Source organism: Erithacus rubecula, assembly GCF_903797595.1.
Source record: "Erithacus rubecula genome assembly, chromosome: 1".
In the NCBI taxonomy this organism is placed as follows: Eukaryota; Metazoa; Chordata; class Aves; order Passeriformes; family Muscicapidae; genus Erithacus; species Erithacus rubecula.
The window spans coordinates 93,057,044-93,083,346 of record NC_136658.1 but is presented as its reverse complement, the minus strand read 5'-3'; the positions used below and the strand labels follow the sequence as shown (position 1 = coordinate 93,083,346).

General features: G+C 37.2%; 1 protein-coding gene across 3 annotated transcripts in view; it reads right to left on the bottom strand.

Annotated features, from left to right (window-relative positions):
* WWC3 (WWC family member 3) overlaps nucleotides 1–26,303 on the bottom strand; it is a 95,598-nt gene that overhangs the window by 6,310 nt on the left and 62,985 nt on the right. The window contains exons 9-19 of one of the 3 annotated variants that reach the window (XM_079313714.1): nucleotides 21,604–21,846; nucleotides 18,642–18,731; nucleotides 16,959–17,533; nucleotides 11,039–11,159; nucleotides 10,150–10,224; nucleotides 9,078–9,164; nucleotides 6,514–6,706; nucleotides 3,020–3,187; nucleotides 2,259–2,410; nucleotides 1,453–1,612; nucleotides 221–385 (exon numbers count right to left, since the gene is read on the bottom strand). In XM_079313714.1, the coding sequence (XP_079169840.1) occupies nucleotides 221–385; nucleotides 1,453–1,612; nucleotides 2,259–2,410; nucleotides 3,020–3,187; nucleotides 6,514–6,706; nucleotides 9,078–9,164; nucleotides 10,150–10,224; nucleotides 11,039–11,159; nucleotides 16,959–17,533; nucleotides 18,642–18,731; nucleotides 21,604–21,846 (2,029 nt within the window). The remainder of the gene's footprint in view (nucleotides 1–220; nucleotides 386–1,452; nucleotides 1,613–2,258; nucleotides 2,411–3,019; nucleotides 3,188–6,513; nucleotides 6,707–9,077; nucleotides 9,165–10,149; nucleotides 10,225–11,038; nucleotides 11,160–16,958; nucleotides 17,534–18,641; nucleotides 18,732–21,603; nucleotides 21,847–26,303) is intronic. The other 2 variants (XM_079313712.1, XM_079313713.1) reach the window with 2 other exon arrangements.

Here is a 26,303-nt window from a genome sequence, read left to right as displayed (position 1 = left end):
ATCTAATTTATCACAGACTCTTAAATTTCAAATTAAACCCATCAAGGTAAGAACTCATAAGAAGTCAGTGAAGCTCTTCTCCACTGCATTGTTTAAGTTCAATTAACAATTATTCATTAGTATTAAAAAAGTAATACCTGTTTCTTACAGTGAAATTATCAAAAATGTATAATATACTTGTGTGTGGTATTCCCCTTCCTCCTTTTCAAGGTTTACTCACTCTGCAAACATATTGACTTCGTGCTCCAGGCGAAAAGGTCTGGGAACGAACAATTGTGCTACTGCGAACAAAAGCAGAACCCCGTGGCCTGCGGCTGGTTCTCTCTTTTGGAAGAATAGCAACTTCTTCAGGAAACAGATCCTCAGTGTTGGTTTCCTTATCCACCTACAATTTCAACAAAGGAATTTTTTTTATTTCTTCCTTATTTTCTCTCTCCTAGCAAACACAATCAGACATTTCAACAATATCGAAAGTAAACAACAGCCCTGCTAGCTAGATTCAATGAGCACTGAGAGGTTGTATCACCTCACTTTTGTAAAAGTCTTAAAACTGGGTCATTCAAAATTGGGAGATTACCTTCAGAACTCTTTCTTGGAGCAGTAACAATTATGTGATGCAGTTGTATCACAGCTGCAGAGCACAAGGACTGCATTCAGAACTGACAACCAGGCATTACCCAAACTGATCTCCAGCCTCAACAGAAGAAAACTGAGTCTCCTTTCAATAAGCACAGTGACTTGCAGCAAATAACCACTTAAAACTAGAGGAACTTATATGAAGACAAAGAAGAAAAAAGAACCGAAAGACTGTTCACACAATTATATAAGAACACTAAAATATTCAGAAAAACAGAAAACATAAGCTATTCTAGCAAAGCTTCCAAACTTTTAGAAAACTCACTCCTCCATAAGGATTTTCCCTAAAGGCAACACAAACAGCTTATGTTTCTGTACTTCAATGGAAGTCTGCTGATTTCAGCTTATGAAAGATTATTTCCAGCGTCTCATAGCTTGACTACAAAAGATTTTAAATACGTCAGTTTCAGCACAATTATTCCATGTTATTGTAACACTGAAACAGTAACTCAAGCCCTAAAATTTCCTTCTTCACAATTCCTTTCAAAATTCCCACAGAAATAAGAGCACCGGAATGATACAAGTGCCTATTTACAGATCAGATAAAGGCCAGAGTAAAAATAGTTTGGCTTTTGATATAAGAACCAAATTCTGTTCAGAAGTAGGTAGTAAGAAAACAAAAAAACCACAGCCCTAAAGAGTGAACTTCTACCAACTCAATAACCATACAGCTGTCATGAAGTCAGTGCTCATACAGGGTTGCCAAAGTCATTGCTGAGTCTTTTCTCCCCTGGCCAATTCAGACTCCAGGCACAGCAGTAGCTCACTGTGCAGGCAGGGTGGCAGTTTTCATGCTGCAGTGTCTTCTCTCATTACCTTTAGTGGTGGAGGCTGCATTTTTCCAGAACCGTACTGGCCTGCTTGAGTTGCAAACATGTGTCCAGCTAATGGATCCCCACAGAATGGCTCTGGATAAGGAGGACTAGTCTGGGTGCAATTACTGCATCCACTGTCAACAGATTCTGCTTGCCAGCTCCTAAAGTCAGAACATCACAATCATTTTGCAGAAAACCCCACACAATTTTACATTACAATTATGTATTACATTATCTAAACCAGTTTATCATTTTAGAGTATTATTTCTTCAATAAATATACAGTATTTTCAGCTGGATAACATAGCACACTTCAATTTCTGCAAATGCAAATAAGCAAGTAAGCATTAAAAAAAATTCACCTTCCCTAATTTTCTTGAGGCTTGTGTTCTGGTCTTTATAACCATGGTAAGAAAGCAATAACAAAAAGAATGACAAAACTCATATAACCAGGAGTACCATTAGGAATGAAATTGCAATTCTAACCCATCACTAAATTTGACTTACTTTTTCTTAATACAGGGCTGTTACAAACTCATTACAGTTGCCTCCATAGCAAAGTTTCTGTGTGATATAATGTTTTCCCACTCCCTAAATTCTCTAAATTCAACCAGCTATTCAAATAAGGTTTCCTCCTGTTTGCAGATCATTACAAGACAGAATTTCATAATTGTACCACTAACAGGGAGCAAATCTCAGAATAAAAACCTACTGGTTTTCCTGCTTTATTTCAGCCTATACTCACAGTGTGAATATCTTTGAGGAAGTATTAGTTATTATGTTAGATGAGATTTAAAAAAAAATTTACCTTTCTGATATGGCTTCTGCCTGATCTTCCTTTCTTTCCATCTCCAAGATTTCCTCCTCTGTGTACTCCAGTTTCACTCTCTCTTCTGCCAGCTCTCTCTCAACTGCTTCCAGCTGGGCAGTGGTCCTAGCTAACAGGGCTGTCACTGCATCCTGAAAGGTAAATTAGACTTCAATTAAAATTGTTTGAACAAATCAGTGTACTTACTTGTGTATTATTTAAAGAAAAAACAACAACAAAGCCATTGTATGTTCCTTAAAAAACAGATCCAAAAAAATAAACCACAACCAAAAAATCTGCTTTGAATCTTAACAATTAAAAGTATGTGGTGCTCAATTTGTCTCAGAACTTGGGCAGATTTTACTTGACTGTGGAGCATCACCCAGCAAGTTAGGTCAAAAGAGACCTCTGGAGATCACTTAGTCTGATGTGCTGCCCAAAGCAAACAAGCCAAGTCAGGTTGTCCAGAGTCCAATGAAGGGCTGAAAATACCTCCAAGGATGGAAACTGCAAAACCTTTCTTGACAACCTCTTCAAGTGCAGTGTCAGAAATTTTTAGTGTGTTTTAGCTGGACTGGAAACATGCATACAAATATATACAGGTTACTATTTCAAGCACCTGCCCAGACATGATCTGGTTTTCAAGTAATTTTTTTAAATTTAGTTCTTGCCCCAAGAGCTAAAAAACCTGCACCCAAAGTAAGATCACAATCACCCTGCCAGTCAAATAAAGGAAACAAATCACTGTTTTAGAGCCATACTGTTTTAACTGTAGTTACATTTCCAGAAGACTGAGGAACACTGTCTTCACATTGGTTTTTGGTCTTTGCTCTCTGGGGCTCGGAACCAGTGAAGATCTGAACAGGGTACCAGTGAAGCTGCATCTCACCAGAACTCTCTGCATCAGTCAAGTTTATCTGAGCAATGCCCTATAAAAAACAAAAAGCATTGACCACAGTAAGATATATATATATATATATATATATATATATACACTCTGCAGGATAGACACCTTCTCATTTAAACAGTATTTTACTTACAGGGTAAAACTCCCACTTCACCAAACATTACTGTCTCTCAAAAAGAGACAGTTTTGTTCTTTTGTGTTATGATTTCTAAGATTCTGAATTTCTTGCCTCTTCTTTACTACCAGGAAGAATCAGAGTAGATAGCAATTTTTTTAAAGTTGAAAAATAAAATTTGTGTGACTGATGTAGATGTAACTTACACTTGAAAGTTATTAATATTTTATTTTTAAAACCTTCCCCACTACATATCTGATTTCTATATTTGCATAAATTAATATCACTTTAATAATACTTTAATTTGAGGAGGTTTTGAGATAACTGTATTCTGATATCCTTCCATTCTCTGGCCCTCAGAAGCATCTTCCAAATGGAAATAAAAATGTTGCGTAATCTGATTTTTTTTCCTTTTTTTTTTTTTAATTTGTATCATAATTTCCAGGTCATCTTTGCATCTCTCAAATTCAAGTAAAAATATTTTAATGGAGGCTTCTCACTAAAAGTATTTCAACTTTGAAATAGCCCTACTCCATCAGAGAGAGCTCATGCAAGTGGTGTTCACCTAAATGAAAAACAGCTGTGAACAAATCCATGCTGCCTATTTTACTTATTTGGTTTTTTTTCAATCAGTTTACTAGCTGAACCTACCAATAGTTTTATATCAGGCAGCCTTTAAGTACTACTTTTTGTTTCCCTGGCTATCTCTGCAACCTGTTTTCTTTTGTACCACTGGAAAAGTCCTGTAAAAATGGCTTTCATCTCTCATAAATCAAATAACTGTATACAATGATTCTAACAACAAAGGCAGTAGGAAATGTAGACAGAATGTGCATTCAATTTTAAGCAGGTAAAGAAACAGTTAATTAGAAAGCAATAATAAAAAAATCATTGCATTGTTTTTCCAAGACAAATGCTCCCTGGAGTTCTGTTTAAACAGGTGCATAGAGGACAATGGAGAAAAGTTTTTGAGACTAACAAAATAATGTGACATGGGGATACAGCATGTTACTGAAAGTCATTTCATGTCACTGTATCAGAGGCTACAGAGTTGCCTTTTCTTTTTTCTGTATAACATAGATGTCTAAATTATCTACTTGATCTGATGCAGTGGAAGATATAGAAATGTATCAAATACACTTTTGCATCAGAGCTGGAAAATGTTTAAGACACACTGAGTTTAGTTTAGGAGGTAGAGAGTAAAACTGTTTTCTGCCAGCAATATTGGAAGAAACATAGGCTAACTCTTAAGACACCTGACACTGCCCTACACACTGCTTTTATCAGGCAGCTAAGCAAGTCTGCCAGAGAAACTGCCTCTCAGTAATTCCTGAGTGACTGAATGCATCAAACTCAAGTAAGAATTGTCAGTGTTGAAAGGACTAATTAATATTTCATGTCCACCTCAAGATTTGGAGCTTACTCAAAAGGATGAAGAAACCAAGGTGGGTTTTCTAGAGGTATATCACATGCCTGCTCAGATGAATTTGTTAACAACTTGGATGACAGAACAGTAAAAGTATTTATGAATATCTCTGTGATGTCTGACAGGTATGTCTTTTTATGAGGAAACAATCAGGATTTTAAAATCATGCTAAAAATGGGACAGATGTTCAGAAATTAAAACAAAAAATGCAAAGAGAAAAGTTACAGTCAGGAAGAAATCAAAAATGACACATGGAAAATAACAATTCCCTTATCTCAGCATTGACAAAGCCACCAGGGAAGAAATAAGCCAATTCAAGACAGAAAAAGATCTTTCAGCCATGCAAGGCAGAAGAGTAAAAGGCTGAGGAAATGGAAAGACCATCCTCACAAGTGTAGTATATTTATTTCTTTATAACTGAACTATTTCCCAGAAATGTTTTCCCCCCCTGTTAGGTACAAGTATTTGTATAAATTAGGATAAACTCCAGTCTGGCTTTTGCACTTAGGAAAATATTATACTGGCATAACCTAATTGAAAAGAAAGCAGTCATCAAGAGTTTGAGAAATACAGGTATTATTAAATAGATGAGAAAAACTGTAATCTCAGTGGAAGACATCTTGAAAGACAGAGGCCTTGTAGACAGGCACCACACAGCAGTTCCAAAGAGAGGTAAGCAGGTAGCAAATGATTTCTTGATTTCAGAAAATGCTCATTCTGAAACTACAGCTGAAGAGAACAATGATCATAATGTTTAAGTACTTCAATGCACCTATCTTAAGAAACTGGCATTGCTTTTGTATTTTACAGTAGTATTGCTAAATTACCTTAAACTATGTTACCAATTACTGCTGATAAAGATACTTCTGACATAACCAAATTATGACCATGAAAGAGAAAAAAAATCCCTACTAAGATAACCTGAAGGCCTTTTTTTTTTTTTGGCAACTCAGTAACAGCAGTTAGAATAAAAGCACCCTAAACTTAGATGCGCTTGTTTCAATAGAAAGATACTTTACGCTTAAATAGCTATTTAGATTCCCAGAGGAACAGGATATACCAGTATAAAGCATTAACACCAATACACCCAGCCTGTTCTTGAGATGCTTTCTCTTTAATTACATTGTAGACAAAACTTCCTACTGAAGGCAAGACCTCGGGTCCATTTCTATCAACATTAAGACCCCTGTTTATATGAGATGCTACTTAGATTTAAAGGTGGATTAACAAACACACATTCTTGACCAGATTTGCTCAAGTAAACACCTCTTATCCACAGCCCAGCATGACAGTGAGATGCCTATACTTCTTAACTTCTTTGATAGACTTAAAAATTTTTTTCACTAATCCATTTCAAACCCCCTACTGCAAAAACAGCCCACTCACTTCAAAATAGCCAGGACATCAGCCCCAAGGTAGATTTAGTTATGCATATTTGTATTTGGTGATTCTAAATGAAGCTAACATTTAACACACCTGAAGTTAGCACATGATACCTCAACCATTTTGAAGTAAACAGATTCTTCACACAGGCGTTATAGTGTCACACAATGTCACACATAAACCTAAGTCTTGAGCAAACTGTAACCTAAAAGATGTCAGATTAAGTTTTTTTTCAAAATCTTGCCTCTTTATATATAGAACTACATTTATATATATGAAAAAATAAAAACATTATCAGGTAACTCTATTGGAACTTCTTATGGAAAAATTAGTGTTTACGTTCTCTTTTTAATCTTAAAAAAGAATTCCTCAGGTAACTTTAGCTTCTCATATCAAATGATTTTTAAGAAACAGAATCACATACCAATAGTTCTTCTTGTTGCTGATGATCAACTGAACAGATATACAGCTGCAGTGATTTTAATTTCAAAACACTTGAGTGCACAGGGATTCGGAACACTTCATTAAATATTAACGGAGTTTGGAATTCCAAAGCTCTCGAGCAGTAAGTGGTTGGTGTGCCTGACTCAAGCGGTGGCAAATAAACTCTCACATGTCTGGGAACACAAAATAGACAAATAGCACAATTCAGAAAAAGAAAGCAATTTTGTATTTCTCAAAACCAAGCTGTGTAAAAACATCAGTGTAACTTCTGTATTAAGAATCTGCCTTGAGATCTCCTCATCACCAGAACTTACTTTGCATCCTAACACAGAAGATCTGCAAAGCTGATCTCAAAAGGCTGTATTTTTTAACTACAACTTTTTTTTTTTTTCATCTTGGTCCTTAAGCAGAGGCACCAAGTGGCACTTGAGCTGCCCTGAGGTATCCAAGGCATCTAAAATGAGCTAGCAATTATAAGAGGATCTATGGGAGAGCTATACAGAGCCTTTCTCTGAGCAGCAGCAGCTGGAGGCCAGGTGCTATGCTGTGCTATTTCAAATGGAAACACATGCCTGTGTTTAGGCAATTGAATTGTCCCCTAAGTGTCACCAATGCATTTCTTCCTTCCACTCACCAAGTAACCTTTTTCCCCTCTTAAGAAATTAAGAAATTCAGATGGCAAAAGAAAGCTGCAGTCCCTGCATGTATCTACAGTCTTAAAAGGCAAATTTAAGTATGTGGTACCATATCATTTAAGATTCCAAGAAAAACAAAATCAACAACCATTTTCATCTGACAGCATAAGCAGCAGAGCTACTTAGAGAATTGTTTCCATATTCTCCCTGACTTCTTGCCAAGCCTCTGCAATATCCTATTCCTTTCCTCATGCCAGCAGTTTCATGCAACTGTGTTGTGACCCAGAATAGAAAATTTTTCTGGGTTAAAAAGGTAAGCTAGCTAAAAACCCAAAAAGGCTTCAGGATTAGAAAAACCTGCTCCAGCTCAGAGGTTAACTCAAGTTGGCTATATGGCTACAGGAACTCTCAGCCAACACCAAAGAGGGGCTCACACTGGCAGGCAAATAAATGGTTAGAGGACAATTGGAAGAGCTCCTTAGGGTGGAACTGCAGCTGGACCTCCACACTGGACTGTGGAGCATCAGCTAAACAGATTCTCGTGCTGTAAGAGGGCAGAGAACCAGCTCCTCTGCCCACTGGCTGCCACAGGCAAACTTACCCCCAGCACCTGATTCAATCAATGGACAGTTGCACAGAGGAGTTTATTAAACTTGATTATTTAGTAAGTTTATTAAACTTCTGCTTTTTGGTAATAGAAGCTTACTTTTTGACTACACCGATCAATTCACCCTGCAGCAATGCAATTTCTTGATTCCAGCAAAGGCAGGGTTGAGAAGGATGAAGAACAAAACTGCATTTTGAGTCATTTAGATGCATAGTTGCCTTGACAACAATGTCCACCAAACACTCTGGACTAATCTTTTAACTCATCTTTTACTTTGATGATGCTACTTTATACCTTCTTCAGATGATGCTTATTTCTTTTCCTGATAACAAGGCAATATTGCTGAGTAATACACAATACTCACATTTTTCCCTATTCTGTGCTCTTGCATTCTCACTGAAGCAGAGCAAAAAACCAGCAGGAACATACTGACCTACATGAACAATTTTCACTTCAGTTTTGCAGAGTTAGCAGGGTGAAGTCCTCAACAAAGAACAATTCACGTAGGGAGATGTATTTCAATTTAAAACCTCCCACCAAATTACTTATTTTACAATACAATAATGTCATCATACCTCCATTTTCCAGTTTACAAAAAACCTCTCCCAGAGATAAAGATCAACAATGTTGATCAGTATGATGAATTTCTTTAAAATATGCTAAGATCCATATCTCTAGATAAAACAGTATTTTATGACAACATTGATTATTTAAGAAATATTTATTAGAATAAACTAAGCTATGTTCTATATGTCATACAAAATTTGAAAAAAGTAGCACAAGCTGACAGAGGTTAGAAAATTCAATCTTTTGTATTGATTGTCAGCTAGTACTTGTGTTAATAATATCTTCAGGAAGTCTTTCACAGATATTCAAGGAGAGCTGTACAGGCCACAAAATTTTTTGTAGTTGTTTGCATGTTTTCTGGTGTGGTTTTCTTTCTTAAAGGTAAAATGCAATGTCTATTACTGATTAATAAAGATGTTTTCATAGGAATTGAGAAAAATACTCTAAGCTTACTCTGGAATACCACAGATATTTTTGAACAAACTTTCCTCTGCATAATAAACTTGAAAGAACACTGAGAGTACATTTGTTACCTGAACATTGTGACACAAGTTTTATAAGAGGGTAGCTTTTTTATATCCCTTTTTTTAAGTGACCATAAAACTAACCCTTTCCTCATGGAAATTAAGACATACCATTTTCCCCCAAAATAGCTTAATTTTGAATGAAACCAAACAAATCTACAATATATATCTGCAGCATAAAACTCAGTCTCTGAGTGAAATTTAAGCTTACATTTTGCAGTTTTCTTTAACAACTAGGCTAGTAAAGTTCTTCAGCTGCAATACATGGACTAGCAGACATTCACTTCCATTGTCATGCCTGGAAAATAAATTTTCTGTGTTAGTCAACAATTGTTGATACTTTGATTAAGAAATAAAGATGAAAACTAAACAGATGTAAATAATGTAAAGCACATTTTGTTAAATTTCTTGCACAAGTCAGTTTCAATCAAAAGCATTAGCTACACTAACAAAGTTAATGGAACTAAGTGAATTAAACATTATTCAGCTTGAAAAGAATAACTGACCTTCCTATGCCTCTTGACAGCAAACAGGTTTTATCAAATACATTCCTTACTTTAAACAATTACACCATATGCATTTGTATGTGTGTATGTGTACAAACATATCAGTTACATTAGACAAATCATCTGCATTATTTTCATTGAAAACAAATTTTAAAATTTTACTCTTTCACATTAGTGTGAATTTTCAAATGCCACTAACAAACCTGGTTGGTATTTTAAAAACTTCCAATCTTAGGAATTAGTTTCCAAGGGGAGGAGGATTCTGGAGGCTAAGATATATCCTGTCTTGCATGACAATAATCTGCCCTTTCCCAGGCTATTCTTATCACCAACAATATATTCCATAGGCACAGGGCTTCAAAGATGTATTATACAGCTGGGACTGAACTGTATTTGTGTCTCTTCACCTGTGATTTTCCTAAGGCAATCCTCCTTTATCTGGCATAAAAAGATCTTGCTTACAGAGACATATCCCTATAGCCATACCGTCATCAATGGCCCAGACAATGAAAATAAATGCTACTGAAAGAAGGAATGAAGGTCCTTTTATCAGTCAGCACTGAAAAGACACTGAATGGACTTTGCTTAAGAGATATCCCCAACACAGTGGCACATGACTGATTTATCTGTACATCCACTGAACTTCAGCTGTCAGTCAGAAATTTCTTTAAAATACCCACTGTGATTCAGTTTATTAAAAAGTTAAAATCGTAAGCAAGAAAAAGCAGTGAGCAATCCCTGTGGAGTTAATAGGGAGAAAGAGGAGTAATTACTCACAGAAATCCAACATGTATTTGTGGTTCTTCGTTACTGGCAGCATCACCATAAACAGGTTCTTCCAGATCTTCATTCCTGCAGGAACAGAAAGTACTGTAAACTACATAGTGATCCAAACTGCTAAATGATGAGCTAACATTTATTCTCTGATTTGTGGATATCAGCAATTATTTGGCACTATTGGAGGGACTAGTAATGTAGAAGGAATTGAGACATCTATATTAAAACATACAGGAAGAGTATTCACAATTGCAAAAATTGAGGGTTTAGAACTAGTCTTTCAAGATATTTAGGTTATTTTGATATTTATTTTATCTTCCATTCTCTTTAGCATCTTCCAAACCTTATATTCTTCCCAGTTACTGCTTCCTATGTTAAAACAACTGTATTAATTAATTGTATTAATTAATTGTGTTAACACAATTGTATTAATTGCATTACTTGTATTAAATAACAAGTCCTTCTACATCCTTTAATCACTTGGTGAACCTACATGTTTTTAGGCTTTTGGCAGTTCGTGTGATTCTTCCTTGCAGTTATACTTTTACCACATGATACTCAGAATTCTATGTCCTACTCTGTATAATTTTATTTTGTTACAGATTGTTAAAATAAAATTACTGATTTATGACTAATAGTATGAGAAAACTATCCTTCAAGGCAGATATGATGTTAAAATGTCAAAGAATAAAGCAATAGGGACTTGGCATTTGAAGATGACAGTGGACTGCATTAAAAAGCTTCTTTCCTTTAAAACATGCAATCTACTAGATTTATGTTACTAATAACTAGCAAATTGAAAACCTACACATAAATTCACAACTAATTCTTGTGGGCCATGTGGCAGAACAGGAATATTTCCAGCTTACTATGCATTTATACACCTGACCTTTTGCTTAAAGCTTCAAACACGCCACTGTCACTAGCCAGTGAATGATCTGAGAGACATGCTGAAACTCGCCTGGCTCTCCTCTCCGATCTTCTCCCACTGTCTCCTCGCAGAGTTACAGCTGCCACGGAGAAAAAAAAGGGAGAACAACATCAGCTCAAGGTAACTTCTTCAAAATAAAACAAAAAAACATGTATTGTATCAAAGCTAGCAGCAAAACAGCACAAATGCAGTTCTCTGATTTTTCTTCTAACTTAAAGTTAAAAGCCTAGAATAGGATTGACCGAAGATTTTCTGTGGGAGAATTAAGGAAGGAAGTTTGTGGCTAATTGCACTGTGACAAGACTAAGTATAAACCAATTGCATTGTTAGTAAATGCTTTTCTGGTAGAGTAATTCCTTCCTAAAGGAAGACTTACATTAATTCACATATGTACACGTTATCCTAAGCTTTTCAGATTTACCTACTGAATATACAATAGGTTGAAAACAAAAACAGACTAATTCTTTTTTAAAGTTATCAGATAACACAATGTGAGGTTTTGTTCTCATTTGTTTCCTAGTACAAAGTCTCAAAGCATATTGTTTATACCATCACATAATAGCACTTTTATTTACAGTCTGAGAGGCATTATCAAAAAGAACCAGTGTTTTCCAGCTCGCTCAGACCACTGTTTTCTTCAAATTCTTGGCAAATTACTTTGAAAACCAACTGGGGGAAGGAGGAAGCAATATTCAACCTCCTTTGCCACTCTTACCTGAATCACCAGCCACACAATAAACAGCAACTCAGCAATCACTCTCATGTTGTAAGTGTACCAAAAAACTTATGTTATCCACTGGATTTTGCACAGGCAAGTAGGTATAGCAGCTACCAATCCTTTAAAGTACATGCACAAGCAGTAATGTTCAAGAACTGCATAGAAAGGCTTCAAAACTTAACAGCTCCTGACTTGATGTTGTTTTCCTTTGAGTTCTAGAGAAAAACCACTACACACACTTGTGAAGTGCAGTAATTTCACTGTGCATGGAAGAACTTTTACCCTCTTTTGCTTAAGGTTCAATGACTGTCTCAAAGTAGGAAAGCAGTGGCAAAGAGAAGGCACTTTGAACGTGGGAAAGCATTTTACTTGCTTCTGTTCATGCTTACAAACTTAAGACAGCATGGAAGCACTGACAGTTTCAGCAGAGTGACAGTAGCACAATGCATGGGAGACAAGCACCAGCTGACATTTACAGCCCCAGCTAGGGATGAAGCATGTCTTACTCCAAGGAAGACATGTTAACTTGTTAAGTACTTCTGCTGCACACTATTATAAGGCATCCAAATTTATTTCTGACACCCACATAGTAAGATTCCTTCCACAGAATACCAGCCACAGCCTGCAGAACCCAGCTGAAGCACAGTGAGCCACCCTCCTGCACAGTACCCACCTCACCTCCCACCCGAGCATCACCAGGACAGGACATCAGGACAGAAGAACCTGATAAAACTCTTCCAGATTAACACAACCACACCGCTGCTATCAACAGAAGACTCTGGCTAAGGTCAGCTTTAAATCACTGTGGAACTGGTACAGAAGGTGCAGCAAGCCCAGCAGGCTCTGTCCCAGCCCAAGATACATTCCTGTTACCAGGCCACTAACAACACAATGTTACCAAAGGTGTTACAAAAATTACCCAGTCCTGCTTGGAGTTTAAAATTTCTATATAACAGCAGAACCAGTTCTCTGTCCTTTGGATTTGTAAGTAGGTCTATGGACCTCTCCTCCACATTCAATGAAGGATTTAGTCAGCTTTAGGTACACAAGAAGTTTATTTGCTGGCTATGAACAGCCCAATCTGCACTTGTCTCTGTACCCAAAGAAAGAACAATCCTCTTCATCTCCAGTTACAGCATCCCAATCCTTCCTGTACATCACACATTGTACAGTGCTACTCATGACATCCTCACCACAAAAAAGAGCCAAGTTCAAGTGAGCACACAGTAAGCAAAAACCTGTATTTGAACCATGCTCTCCTCTGTCACACTTGTATGAAAGTGGTGGTTTTGTGGGTTCTTTTGATTGGGCTTATTTCTTTGCTTCGTTGGTTTTGTTTTTTCCTCTTCTCTCTCTCTCTCTCTCTCTCCCTTTTGCTTCGATAATTTCTATATTATTTCAACAAGTTACACTAGGATGAGTTATGTTCATAAATAAGCCCTTGGCTCACCCCCTATGTGCCCACTTTGTATAACTGTAGCAGAGGAAAGATCCTGTAGGCTCTGTTCTTGGGAAGCTCATGTTCCCAGTTTGGCTGGAAGGAAAAGCTGGTCTCAAGCACCAATATAATAAAATGAAAATCTGACACATTACAACAATGTTGTAACTTGACAATGATTTGCTCACTGTCTGCAGGCCATGGAAGCATATGGTAATTTCTGGACAATCACAGCAAATTTGGGAGAGATGCAAACACTAGAACATACCCTTGACTTGGAGGGGTAAAAAATTAGCAGGAAAAATTGGTCAATATCAAAGACACACCAAATTTTGGTTTAAGTTTAGCACAGGTTATTATAGACTTCATAATGCTGGAAGCTAAGAAATTGTTTAAAAATGGGGGTTCCAAGATGGACCATTGACTTCAATTTTCACATTTAAATAACAAAATCAGTAAACAAGATATATTATTTTCCAGAACTACTGGGTGCCAAAGCTTTATAAATATAAGACAGCCCTGAATGAAAGAGCACTCTTGTTGACATTAGTTGAAAAAAGTGAACTTCAAAGGAAATTCTGCTGTCCAAACTTTCATTTGCTAAAAAATCACATAAATCAATCTAAAGCATGTTTCACCAGCATAGGTAATTACAAATACTGCATGTCAGCTCAAAATGCACTAATAAAAGATTAGAACACTCTCATAAAAACTAATCACAGACAAAAACTGACTTTACCTACCATAATGCTGTCAGGCATTACTATTACATAAAAAAGCTGAAGGTCAAAGAACACTTTCCCCAGGAGTTTAACTGCAGCTGTGAATGTGTTGTTTAGTTGACATAGCAAAAAATTAAGTATGTCATAATGATTAAACAGATAAAGCAAAATGTCAAACAAAACCAAATGTAGCAGAATCTCCTGTTTCTTCTCATGCAACTCCCAAAAAAATCCCAAAACAAAACAACCCACCCCAAAACAAAACAATTAACACATCACACCGAAAAACACACAATAAGAAATTTCATGTTCACTTACAGTGAATTTTTCTGTAGTGCCGCATGAGAAACAAGACAAAAAGCATACAGTGATAAATCACTATTTAGATCTCTAATAATATTGTATAAACAAGAGATTATTTAGGCATTAAAAGAAATCTAGTATTTGAAAGATTTGGTATAAAGAAGAGATGGTGAAGATATTCAAGCCCAGTATTTTATTAACATTTCCTCCCACTCCCATCTTTATAAATATGATGAATTTAACTTTTCAAATATATTCATGCCATTCACACATGGAAACTTATTTCACAATATGACCCTGTGACAGATGCAGAACAATAACACAGCAGATCAGCAACTGAACATCAAAATTGCAGTTCCTGAAGAACCCCTTGAACTTGCTCAAGGTGCTGCATCAGTGCAAAGTTCACAGTTTATTCAGTGTCAACCCTCCCATTCCCCATTATTTGCAAATTACCAAAATTATTTCATGCTTTGCCTAGTGACCTCCTGTTTTTGCAGCACAGCATTCTGCTGCCAGGCCATTGGGTGGCAGCAACAGGGCACACTGCATGGTACCTCGGAGAAACCCAAAACTCCCAGCATCTGCCAGCTCCCAGCTCTGGCATACAAGCTGGAACTTCCATCCAATTCTTCCAGGAAAAGAGTGCAAAACCAAAATATTTTCAAAACTTCCAACTTCTACTTGCAAACAACTGCATTACAATTCCAAACCACCAGCTAGAGAGTGTGGAACTCAAAGTAGGTAAAAATCAGAAAGGTTAATTTTTTTTTAAGTAATTGTTTCCAAATGCAAATATTAAAACCAAAAAAGTCTCAAAAGAAGGCAACCTGGCTACCTTTCCACCATGCATTCTTTCTCAAAAAGGAAGATATTGTGTTGTACATGGAGGAAGGCTGTAACCTCTGGACTAGGACCCCACAGCACTGACAGCAGATTAAGCACAGAGGTTTTCAGACAAATGTGAAATGTGTAGAAACACAGCAGAGAACTGAGAAAAGGAAGATCAAAGCAGGAAGCTGTCCTTCATTCTGTTGCTGCCTAGGCCATCACACTAGGCCTTCACTTCTAGGAAACACATACAAGCTATAAATGAACTACTTAGATATTTTCACTTACCACAATGGCTGAAGACATGCTGTGGTCTGATTTGAGGTTTAAAGAAAGCCTCAGGAAGCCTCTTCACAACACTAATTTAAGCACAAGTTTTCATACTGGTCTCTGGAATTCTGTTTATTTTGGTCTGAAAGCTACAATATGGGCACTAGAAATGTTTACAGCTAGTAAAAGTAATTTCTGATGCAGTATCTTCTGGCAGTGCTAGCTGCATTAAGGAAAATAGGAGAGTCTGGACTCTAATGCTATTGAACAATACAGGCTTTTTAGCACTGCAGCAATGTTTTCTTTTTTAAAATGAAAACCTGAAAGGCTTTCTGTAAATACCATCAATGTTCCTTTGTACTATCACTTGACAAATAAGATTTTGGTAGGATACTATGATCCATTCTCTGGTTATAGCTCATATTGTTATTGACATCATGAATTCCAAATGCAACACTCTACACAATGCTAACACAGAATTCTGGATATAGAAATAGGATGGAATTCACAAAATTTAATATTAAACTAAATGCTAAAAGCCTTTCTCTACTAGTATGGTTTTATTAAAAAAACGAGCAAGTCAACACACAAAAATGTTATCATGATTATCTTTTTCATATTAAGAGCATTTCTTCATTTGATTGGTCAAAACAGGAAAATAAATTTGTCATGTTCCTGTATGCTCAGGCTTTTAATTTTTTAATTTTTTCCAAAGATTTCTGCTTCCTCTTTTGATTTCTCTCATTTATGCTTTTCAACAGCAGTGCTTCAGAAGCTTCTGCCAAGGCAAGCTAAAGCAAGTCCATCCATTTGACAGTCCAGCAGGAAAGGAAAACTCAGCAGTGTGTGTGCTGTGTTAACTGAAGCCATCACCCCTCTGCCATCAGAGCACACACAGGTGCTCAGAAACAATCAGCCAAGCAGACACCCAACACCTCCCACATTCCCAACAAAAGATGCTCCTTTGCTAATGAAGCACCTACTCAAGAGTGCACCATGCACTCGTGACAGCTATGCCACTGTGGCTTCTGCTCCATCACAGAATTTGGACAAGGGAGCTGGAGTTTGTACAAATCCAGCCAACCTTCAAGCACTGTCAGAAGCATCACCATGTTTTGTGATTGTTTTTTTTTTGTAGGGGATAGTTGTTGGTGAATTTCTTATCTGTCCTGGGTTTGTGTTGCTTTCCACTACCAGAATAAGGGCAACATCAAGCACAGCTGGGGGACTCAGAAGTAACTAACCCATACTTTTTCTTAGTAATACTCTGCTCATTCTTGCTAGGTCCTTGACAGACTAAGCTTCAATGAAAGTCTATATTCCATTCCCTTTCTCCCAGTCAATTCACCACTGTTTTAAGATCTATTGACAAGGATTTCTCTATTCTTTCACCTCTTTGCCCTAAAACTAAAATTTGGATTGAGGATTTTCCTGTGTTTTGGTCAGGCTTTTGCAAGTAACACCTATCATGCAATTCTTACCTGATGGTAGTAAAATAAGCCAAACTCAGGAACAGTCCCTACTATGCTGGTATGCTTAGGCCTGTGTGACATTTTCTAAGACAATGTGACAATATAATAATATCCATCAACTCACCTCCACCAGTCTGGACAGCAGTCAGGTGTGGTGCCATTTCTCGCAGCCCTTCACTGTCCAGAGGGTAAGCAGAGGTCTGAGATGAGCTCGTGCCTTGTGCATCATCCTCACCCAAGGCCGTGGTCTGAGCCCTGAGCATTTCCAGGGCTCCCATGCCTGCCATCTCCTCAAAACCTTCCGACATCTGAGCCAACGGAGAATCTCGTGACGCGGAGAGAAACGGGGTATCCAGAGGTGAGCTGGGAGGGGACAAGGATGACAAGGAGGACCGCGATGACAGGGACGCCAGGGACTGCGGGGTGTCCAGAGACCTGCGCTGCTTATTGAAGCTGGAGTGCGCCACGGGATCGGCGTAGGGCGCGTCCTTCGTCAGCGACTCGAAGGGAATGATGTCAAAGCGCAAGTGCTGCCCGTAGTCTGCAACGCCCTCGGATTTGTCGTACTGGGGAAGGCCATAGATGTCCGTGAAGCTGACTGAGCTGAGGGAGCCCCTGCTGGAGGCCAAGGATCCTCGACTGGAGGCCAGGGATCCCCTGCTGCTGCCAGAGGACATGGTGAGGGTGCTGGCTGACAGACTATGGCGTGCAAAGAAAGAGAAAACACAAAAATGCCCTGTCAAATACAATCAGAACCACCAATGCAGACATTAAAACAGTAATCCAGATTACACAAACAGTTTTACATGAATTCGGAATAGTGACATGGAAAGATGCTTTGGTATTTTAAAGTCTAGCTCATGTCTCTTGCCCTGGTCTCAAGCACAGCGATGACTGGAGCAGTTCATGTGACAGTCAGATCAAGGCCAAGTGCCTGAAGACAACAGTCCAACAGGATGAGCCTACTCCTTCCTCCAACACATAAAGAGCTGTGATTTGGCAGAAAAGAGCTAGAGCAGGCTCTAGCTCAGTAAACTCAGTGTAAAGCCAGGAAGGATAGATTACCATGATCCAGCTCAAATTTACATAAATGGTCATAAACAATACAGGGAGAAGTAGTGAAAAGGGATTTTCAAATATGTAAGCCTCACTCTCACAGGTTTTTCCAATGAAAAATAAATAGACTTTAGAATGAATCCTATTCCACTTCCTCTTACCATTCTGAGTTAAGAAGAGTATTAGTGCCAGAGAGAGATGAAGTGAGACAGGAACTCAGCAAGAGCTGAGCTTTTGATGCTGCTGTGGTGTTAAACTGAGGAATCCCCAAGAGCTGCATCTCAAAAGGCACCCGTGAGTGTGAATATGCAAAACATTCTGGACCTCAATGCTGGTCTTAACACATTCTTGTATTTAAATAGCAGAATTTTGTCATCTTACCAGGGATCAAAACTCCTACCTTTGAAGGTATCAGAACATTAAGAACTCAAAGACCTTAAAAGAATGCTATCTGCCCATAGTAAAACTGTAACAATATTGCAACAGATTTTAAGAACTTCTCTCCTTTTCAGGAAGTAACATATAAAATTCCCAAATACACTTAATAACATAACCCAAATAGCCATCACTAATACTATTAATAAAACTCCATCCAAATCATTGCATTCCACAGAGCAAAGTGTATAAATGTAGTGAGAAGTCAATTTACTTGGCATACATACACAGAACTATAAAAACATTAACTTCATACATTATTTATATTCTTCTCTGCTGTAGTTACTTCAAAACCTGCTGGTTTTACATAACTTACCTTTTCAACTGGGAGTGTAAATATGAGGTTAAACGTGTAGCTTCTTCTAGTTGCATAAGCAAACAGTTTCTCTTCTCCTGTAACAGTATCCTATAATTAAACACATACTGATTACTATTTTCTTCATCATAGTAGTGTTAAAAAAGTGCTAGGAGCCTCCCAAGTATGGAAAAACATCAAGGCATTGAAGTTCATAATATTAATAAAAACTTGCACTGTTTAATGAAAGGTTTTAATTTACACTGCTCATATGCAGCAATGGTATTTCCAGCAAGAACACAAGAACCAAGACTCCAGGAGAATTCCCAGACAAGAAAAATAACTGAACCACACATGATGCTGAAAATACATTACAGCAATTAGCAAAGTCATTAAAAGTCCTAGGTAACAATATCAGACTCTATAAGATTATTTTTCTTCACTTGCATCAAACTGATATGGCTATTGAAATACTAAGCCCTTCCACATTGTCACAAAAAAATGTATTCCAAGACAATTAGACAATTTCAAAGATAAAAAAGAAAATTTTTGAAAGACTTCTGTTAAGCATAACCACCAATGTCAAATTTAAGCTCTTATTCTACATATTTTAGATGCATTTATTTATTATTATACTTAAGAGGTGATACAGAATCTTGACTACTATGTTATGACGAAAAATTCTCATGCTGCAACTTATTTTTTGTCCATTCTAATAACAAGCAGCTGAATTACTCAGTACCACTGCCACAACACAAATGGAATGCAGCTTTAATGCTGTCACTCATACACCTCTATCTTAAATTCAGTATTCTGACATTATCAGAATTTCAAAGAATTGATTTTTATCTACTGTCCACTCTTTTTCTAGATACAGAATTATATTCCTGACGTTTTGTTTTTCCAAGCCTAACCACTGAACTTCAAGATAATAGTGAGGTAGTGTTCTGGTTTGTGCTGTGCATTTTTTATGTCCATGAAAGTTACAGCTCCAGTCCTACATCACAAGGTGGCTGGAAAAGGAGATTCTGACAGATAGTTTGGAGAAAGCAGATCTAAGTTATTAGACAGCCTCAGACCTTCCTGAGCTACAAAGACAGCTATTAGAATTCAACATGTTAATGAACAGGATTTAAAAATCAACAGAAAGGGTATTCTCCTGGATAAAACAGCAGCACTCAGGCTTTTCTCCTGCCTTTGTGCACCCCAGGCCAGGTTAACTAGTGGCAGAAGGAAGGCTGCAGCTCAGCTAGGCAAACTTACACCATACAGGCACTGCAAGCAGGAACCAAAAGATAAGGACAAATGGACACAAGAAACTTAACTGATTCAAAAATTTGTAGAGGAAATCAGGAAATTCACACCATCTATTGTAAAAAACAAAATTAGGAACCTACATTCCTCAATGATTGATGCTGCACAGTAGGTACCTGTGCTAAAAGCTAGAAATGCCTCCAGCTAAGGCTGTCAGCCAATCTTAACAAAAAACAACAAAACCCCCACCTCTGTCATATAGATTTTAACTTCATTTTGATCTGCACATAACTCAGTGCCTTTAAAATACAGTAGCAGAAAAGAAGTGTTAATTATTTAACAAAGAAACATCTTTGTATTCCACAATTAGAATGAAATGGAAATACAAAAGCAGAATTAGGAACATTTTTGGTTATTTCCAGGTCTAAAACAAACAAAAAACAAAGAAAATCAGTGGTACTAATAGTTAAGCTTTCCTCCAATCTGTTATACAAAAATACAGTGCCCATCAGTATTATTCTAACTTCTGCTCAACTTTCTGCTAGCATTTGAAATATCAAGTACCACAGTGGAATGCTGGTTTCCACAGCATGACCTCCATGGAAAAATAGCTTGGCCTTCTTGCCAACACAGTATGCACCTCCTAACATGAGAGCCCAAAAACAACAAATAAAACTTACTACAGGACAGAGGAAAAGTGAACTCCTTTTTCTGTCAGTTTAAGCTGGAAAGCCAAGGTAACAATATGGCAAAAATGGCAAAATATATTACGCTGACCTGTAGGCTGGCTGTGAATTTTCTATTTACTGCTTGAATTTACTGTCAGAAGTATTTTCAAAGAAACTGGAGTTGTCAAAATCTGTGTATGGAAAGCACTTTCAAATATTTTTAAAGTATCTTTATTGTGTAAATATTAACCTTTACACAGATTACATTAAAGCTGGTTCTTGTAGGCTTTCCTGAAGTGTAAAAGCTGAGGTTTTACCACTATTTACGAGAATCAAGAACAAGTAGCTTCTTGCTTTCACTGGAAGCAGTCTATGGTAAAAAGAGCTTAAGAGGTTTTGTCCTTTTCTCTGGCTACAGGAAAAGCTAGGCAACTTTGAAACAAACACTGTGTTTCCACTAATATGTTTTTGAGTTTTTTATTTTACATATAATTTGATTTTTAAGTTCTTAAGAATGACTTTGCTTACGGTGTTCTCTAAATGTCAGAACTGGGATGTGTTCCTACTGCTGAGGTTGCAAATGAAAAGGAAATATTGTATATAAAAAGCAGCAAAAACACAATCATTTAACTTTCCTGTTCTAAGGGTGAAACTAAATATAGCAAAGGATCTTTGTTCTGATGCTTTTGGAGATGACTACTACTCCAATGCAAAGAATAGAAAAAATCTTTCACTATCCAGGTACTCTTATTCAGGTCCCTGTTATCAGACAGTATCACTCAGACCTATTCCAAGCATCTTTCAAGATTCTATTCAGATTTCTTCTTCCTATTCAGAATTTTTAGATGAATGAATGGAAAACTAACTAGTTGACATCCCTGCAACTCTGCTTCAGAAAAGTTCGAGACAGAATTAAATAGTGACAGCAGCAGTCTTCTCCTTTACTGAAACTAAATTTCTCTAGTAATTTACTTTTTCCATAAATACAATGAAATTCCCTACTCTTCCTTTTGAAGTTACCAATATCACAATAGCTTAGAAAACAATTCAAGTTCCCAAACCTTTCAGTGGCCCCGTGAGCAGATGTTGCTCGAGCTCGCTGAATTTCATCCTCCAAGCGTCTTTTCTCTTCCTCCAAACGTGCAATGTCTTCTGGGGATCGTCTCTGCTGACTGATGAGCTGCAGCTCCTGAAGAAGAGCCTCCTTCTCCTTGATGAGCTGAAGACGGTCCCTGTCTGCTTCAGCCATTCCTGGCCAGGATTCACTATCCAGCAAGGCCAGCTGCTGTTGTATATTCGAAACTCTTTAAAGAGGATAAATGTAGTTCAAAATGCAGAACAGAAAGACAAGAGGAAAAATATCAAAATGTGAAACCTGTGCCTTTTTTCTTCTAAATATTAAACCAAGAAAATGTAACGGGGTTTGGAAGGATTATTTGTTTCTGGGGTTTGGGGCGGGCTTGTTTTTGGAGGATTTTGTTTGGTTGATTGGTTTTAGGGTTTTTTTAATTGTTTTGTGCATTTTTAAAACAGTAAACAACAGCAAGTGTTCCTACATATGTAGATGTACGAGAACTGCAGTGCTTTTATCTGCTATAGACACAACATCTGCCTTCACAGCTTTCTCATTTTGTAATAAATCAATTAATATTTCAGAGCTCAAGTTTACTGCCTGTACAGCTGATGAACATATTTACATTCCTCATTCTTCTACAGCCAGATCTTAATTTGGGATTTCAAAGTGCAGTAAGAATCTGAGAAAGCTGAAGGTGAGACTCTTAACCAGTTATAACAGGTCCATACAATCATGTTCCACATTGTAGAGGAATGGTTTAAGGGGCTGAAAATATTAGGCTGCCCTAAATGACAGCAAAATTTTAAGGCTGCCATTAAAACAGAAACATCAGTCTGGAAGAAGATTTACTGGTTACAATATAAAAGTGATTTTGGATTAATGCATCATAAAAACATACAATTAAATAAGCTAACTTGGGTTTTTTTCTCTAGTATGCTTTATAGTTAAAAGTAGTTTCTTACATCTCAATATGCTGTACAATTACATGAAACAACAGTTTTAAGAATAATTCCACAGCTGACATTTTAAGCAAATATTCTTTTAGAAACAAACTTTGAACTCTTATCAATATTACCAAGAACACTAAAGCTAGACATTACAATATGTTTCTTTTGGCATAAAAGGGAGAACACCTATTTCTAGGTATTTATGTTTGTCTTGCAATGACAATTTAGATACTTTAGAACTGAAAAGTTAAAATTAGAGGTAAGGAAGAAAAAATTTAGCTTTCTGATTTTTTTTACATTTGAAACTCAAAGAACTGGACAACATTTATGCAGTTTACACCTCAGTTTCATCTTCTTTGAAATGGTAGTATTCAAAGAAAGATCAGTACCTCTAAAAGATTACTACCCTTAAATAAACAAATAAATAAATAAATAAAGGCACTTTCAAGCCATCCATAAAAGTGGGATATAGTTCATTGGTTTTGATTAAAATAATAATTTTCAAAAATATCTAGTAAGAAAGAAAATTAATAGCAAAAAAGCAAGGTAAAGGCACATAACACACAAACAGAAGATTCACAGTGTGATAACGTGATAATGAATAAAAGAAAAGGCATACACATAACAAAGGTAACATGTCCCCTGTATGAAAAAAACCCTCATGCAATAAGGTTTATCTCCTCCTGACATCTGGAAAGTATTTGGCCATCTTATTATCAGGGGAAGGAAATAAACTATCAATAGAATTCATTTTGCAGTGACTGCATACATGTATGAATAAGATTTTCACTGTCATTTCCCCCCCACACACCTCAGATTTCACTTCAGCAAGTAAAGAAACTGGGTATTATGTCACATTTTTGTAAAGCAGAATACTTCATCATGCCCTTCAATACCATTTCCTCCTCCTTGCATTAACAACCAACTTCCTGCCAAGAGCTACTGAAAGCACCATTGTGGATCGATACATACAGTCCACATATTTCACACTTCAGCTATTGTGCATGAATTCCAGATGCAGCTTCCTGAAGAACACCTCATCCCATTGACCAAATGTCAGGGCCAGGAAGAGTGAGCAGGGTTCCTTCTCTCCCCTACCCAGGCTGCTCTGCTGTTAAAGATTCAGTAAACACTCCTGAAGCACATACAGCTTCATTTTCAGGCGCTCGGTGCCAAATGAAACAAACAGGGACTCAAGATCCTTTCAACAGAATCACAGCATTCCGGTACAATTGAGTTATCACAGCTTGGCAAGCGAGTGTGAATCAGATGAGCCTGGACTATTTGATTGTGTTCATAAGCTTTTACACAGCTTGCAGACAAAAATGAGATTCATCTGAAGTCTCCCCAGTTCTTCATAACACAACTGAAGGACTGACTCTCTCCTTCACTTCAACACTCTCAATTGTTTTGCTAGTTATTTTTACATTGCAGGGTGAGCTGGTTAAGAAGTAGACCACAGGTGCAAATGGACACTAATGCAGGCAACAAGGAAGAGAGAAGTATGATCAGGGAAGAGATCCCCCTCCCTTTCAGTAGTAGCAAATCAGTGATTCCACTTGTCTGTGGAGTAAAACGCCTTCACTAAATAAAAGAGGTTTTAATTTACACTCTCGAGCTTGCTGAGAGCATGTAACTCCCTTTGTGCACGACATTCCAGCTTGAAGTTTGTTTTTTCCCTTCAATTTCTGTTACAGTGATACTTTGAAAGCAGGAAGTTCTCACACAATAACTTAATTATACTGTTACTGATGGGGAAAAGTACTGCTGTGGACAAGGTTTGTACCACTGAAGAGTTCCAAAATCTGATTAGGTGTTTACTTTGATTCCCCTGGCAATCTTAGCTAGCTCTTTCAGCTAGCTCTTCTTGTTTCTATAGCTTTGCCTTTACAAAAAGAAAAGCCAGACAAAAAAACACTATATAATGCAGGAATCTGTTGAAGTAGCAATTAGCAGTTTTCTGCAACCTTTATTTCCTGCACATGAACTGAAGTCTTGGGGAATTTTGTCACTTGCTTTCCAGTGTGGAATCCCTCTGTATGGTAAGTTGTTTCAATAAGCTACCAGTGATAATTTTTTTAGTATTTATCTCCTTGGCTAGAAGACACTTCTAAGGCTTTTATGGTCGCATTCATTCAAAATGATGAAAAAAAAAAAAAAAATCTGAGTTATCATGTTTAATTATGCTCAGAACTTAATAAAAAAATCCTCTTAAGTATGTTTGGTAACTGCAATCTGTCTCCTCAAACACAAACTTTCCTTCCAATCACAATAAATTCATAAGTAAGCCATTTCACAGTGCTTGCCTATGCCAGACTTTCTGCCCATACACCAGACATTCTCACACCTGCTGTGTTAGATGAAAATGGCTGTTGTCAAATTCAGTGCATTAGCCTGCCTTAAAATATCTACCTAAATAAATTAACGACTTGACACAGATTGCAACCTAAAGTGGGAAAAATATTTAGGATCTTCTATGAAGCCTCTGTTTTCCAACACATTTTTCCTTCCTAAAGAGTATTTTTAAGATACTATTTTTTAACTGTAGTCACTGCAAAAGAGTGCTTTTATCTGGCCTAATGCCAGACACTGAGGTCCTTACTGATCCAGCAATTTAACATATTCCTGTGGAAAAAACTGTTAATTTGGAGCCATCAACATTCCAGGCATTTTGCCCATTCCCATCCTTGCATAACAAGTGCTGAGGAGCTGCCATTCCTCTCTGGAGTAGGTGGTATAAAATGACTGGTTCCCTAGGTAGGCAGGTCAACTTGCTGCTTAATTCAGTATTTAGAAATTTCTAATGGAGATGAACATAAAAGTGCCTGTTCAGGGAGGAGCACAGATGAGATGACAAAGGTTTAACCTGATGATGATCTCACTGACTTGAAATGGCACACTTGCCCTGAAATGCAAGTATCTAAATTGATGTCTCACTCAAGACAATGCAGACACAGCATGAGGATGGAGATCAGTACAGTCAGTAGTTTACTATACAAACTACATCATGGGGAAAAAAAGGCATGCATTTCCAAAATTTAATTAGACATAATTTAATTAAATTTAGTAACATGTCTGAATTATTATAGCTGCACACAGCTCCCCTTCTCCCTAACAAAACAGGGCAACCCTTCTGACACTGAAAATACCTGAGGAACCTTGAAGATTGTGTTAATGTCCAGAAAATCACTTTCAAGAGTGATACCTGAACCCAGCACTAATGAAGTTATATTTCTCAGCTCAAGAGGATGTTTAATAAATAGAACTTAAGAAGTGAGTAAAAGTCACTTATTGTGAGATGAGTGATTCACAATTACAATTTACCCCATATTAGATTCTTACTCAGATTATGAACAAGACAGTTGTCTTGGGAAGAGAAATACTCTGAACCAATTCAAAGGTACTAACTCATGCTTGTAAAATGGACAAATTATGGGTGTCCTACAGCTGGCATTGTTCTTCAAACTTAACGTGGTTTGAATTTTACAAGGAAGAAAAGGAAACCAAACAATACTCCTCTACATTTAAATGCCCAGGCTTTTGGCTGACACACCACACTACTCTAGAACTGAGGTCATTGCTACCTGTGCTGTGGGAAGACCAGGGGAAATAAAATAAAGAAAATATTCCAGTTTTGATTTGAAAGGGAACAGTGGCTAAGATCACATAAATCAGCCCCACTTACTCTTTTCCCTAGGCTTGTTGGATCCAGTTCTCTGACACTTCAGGTAACAGGGAA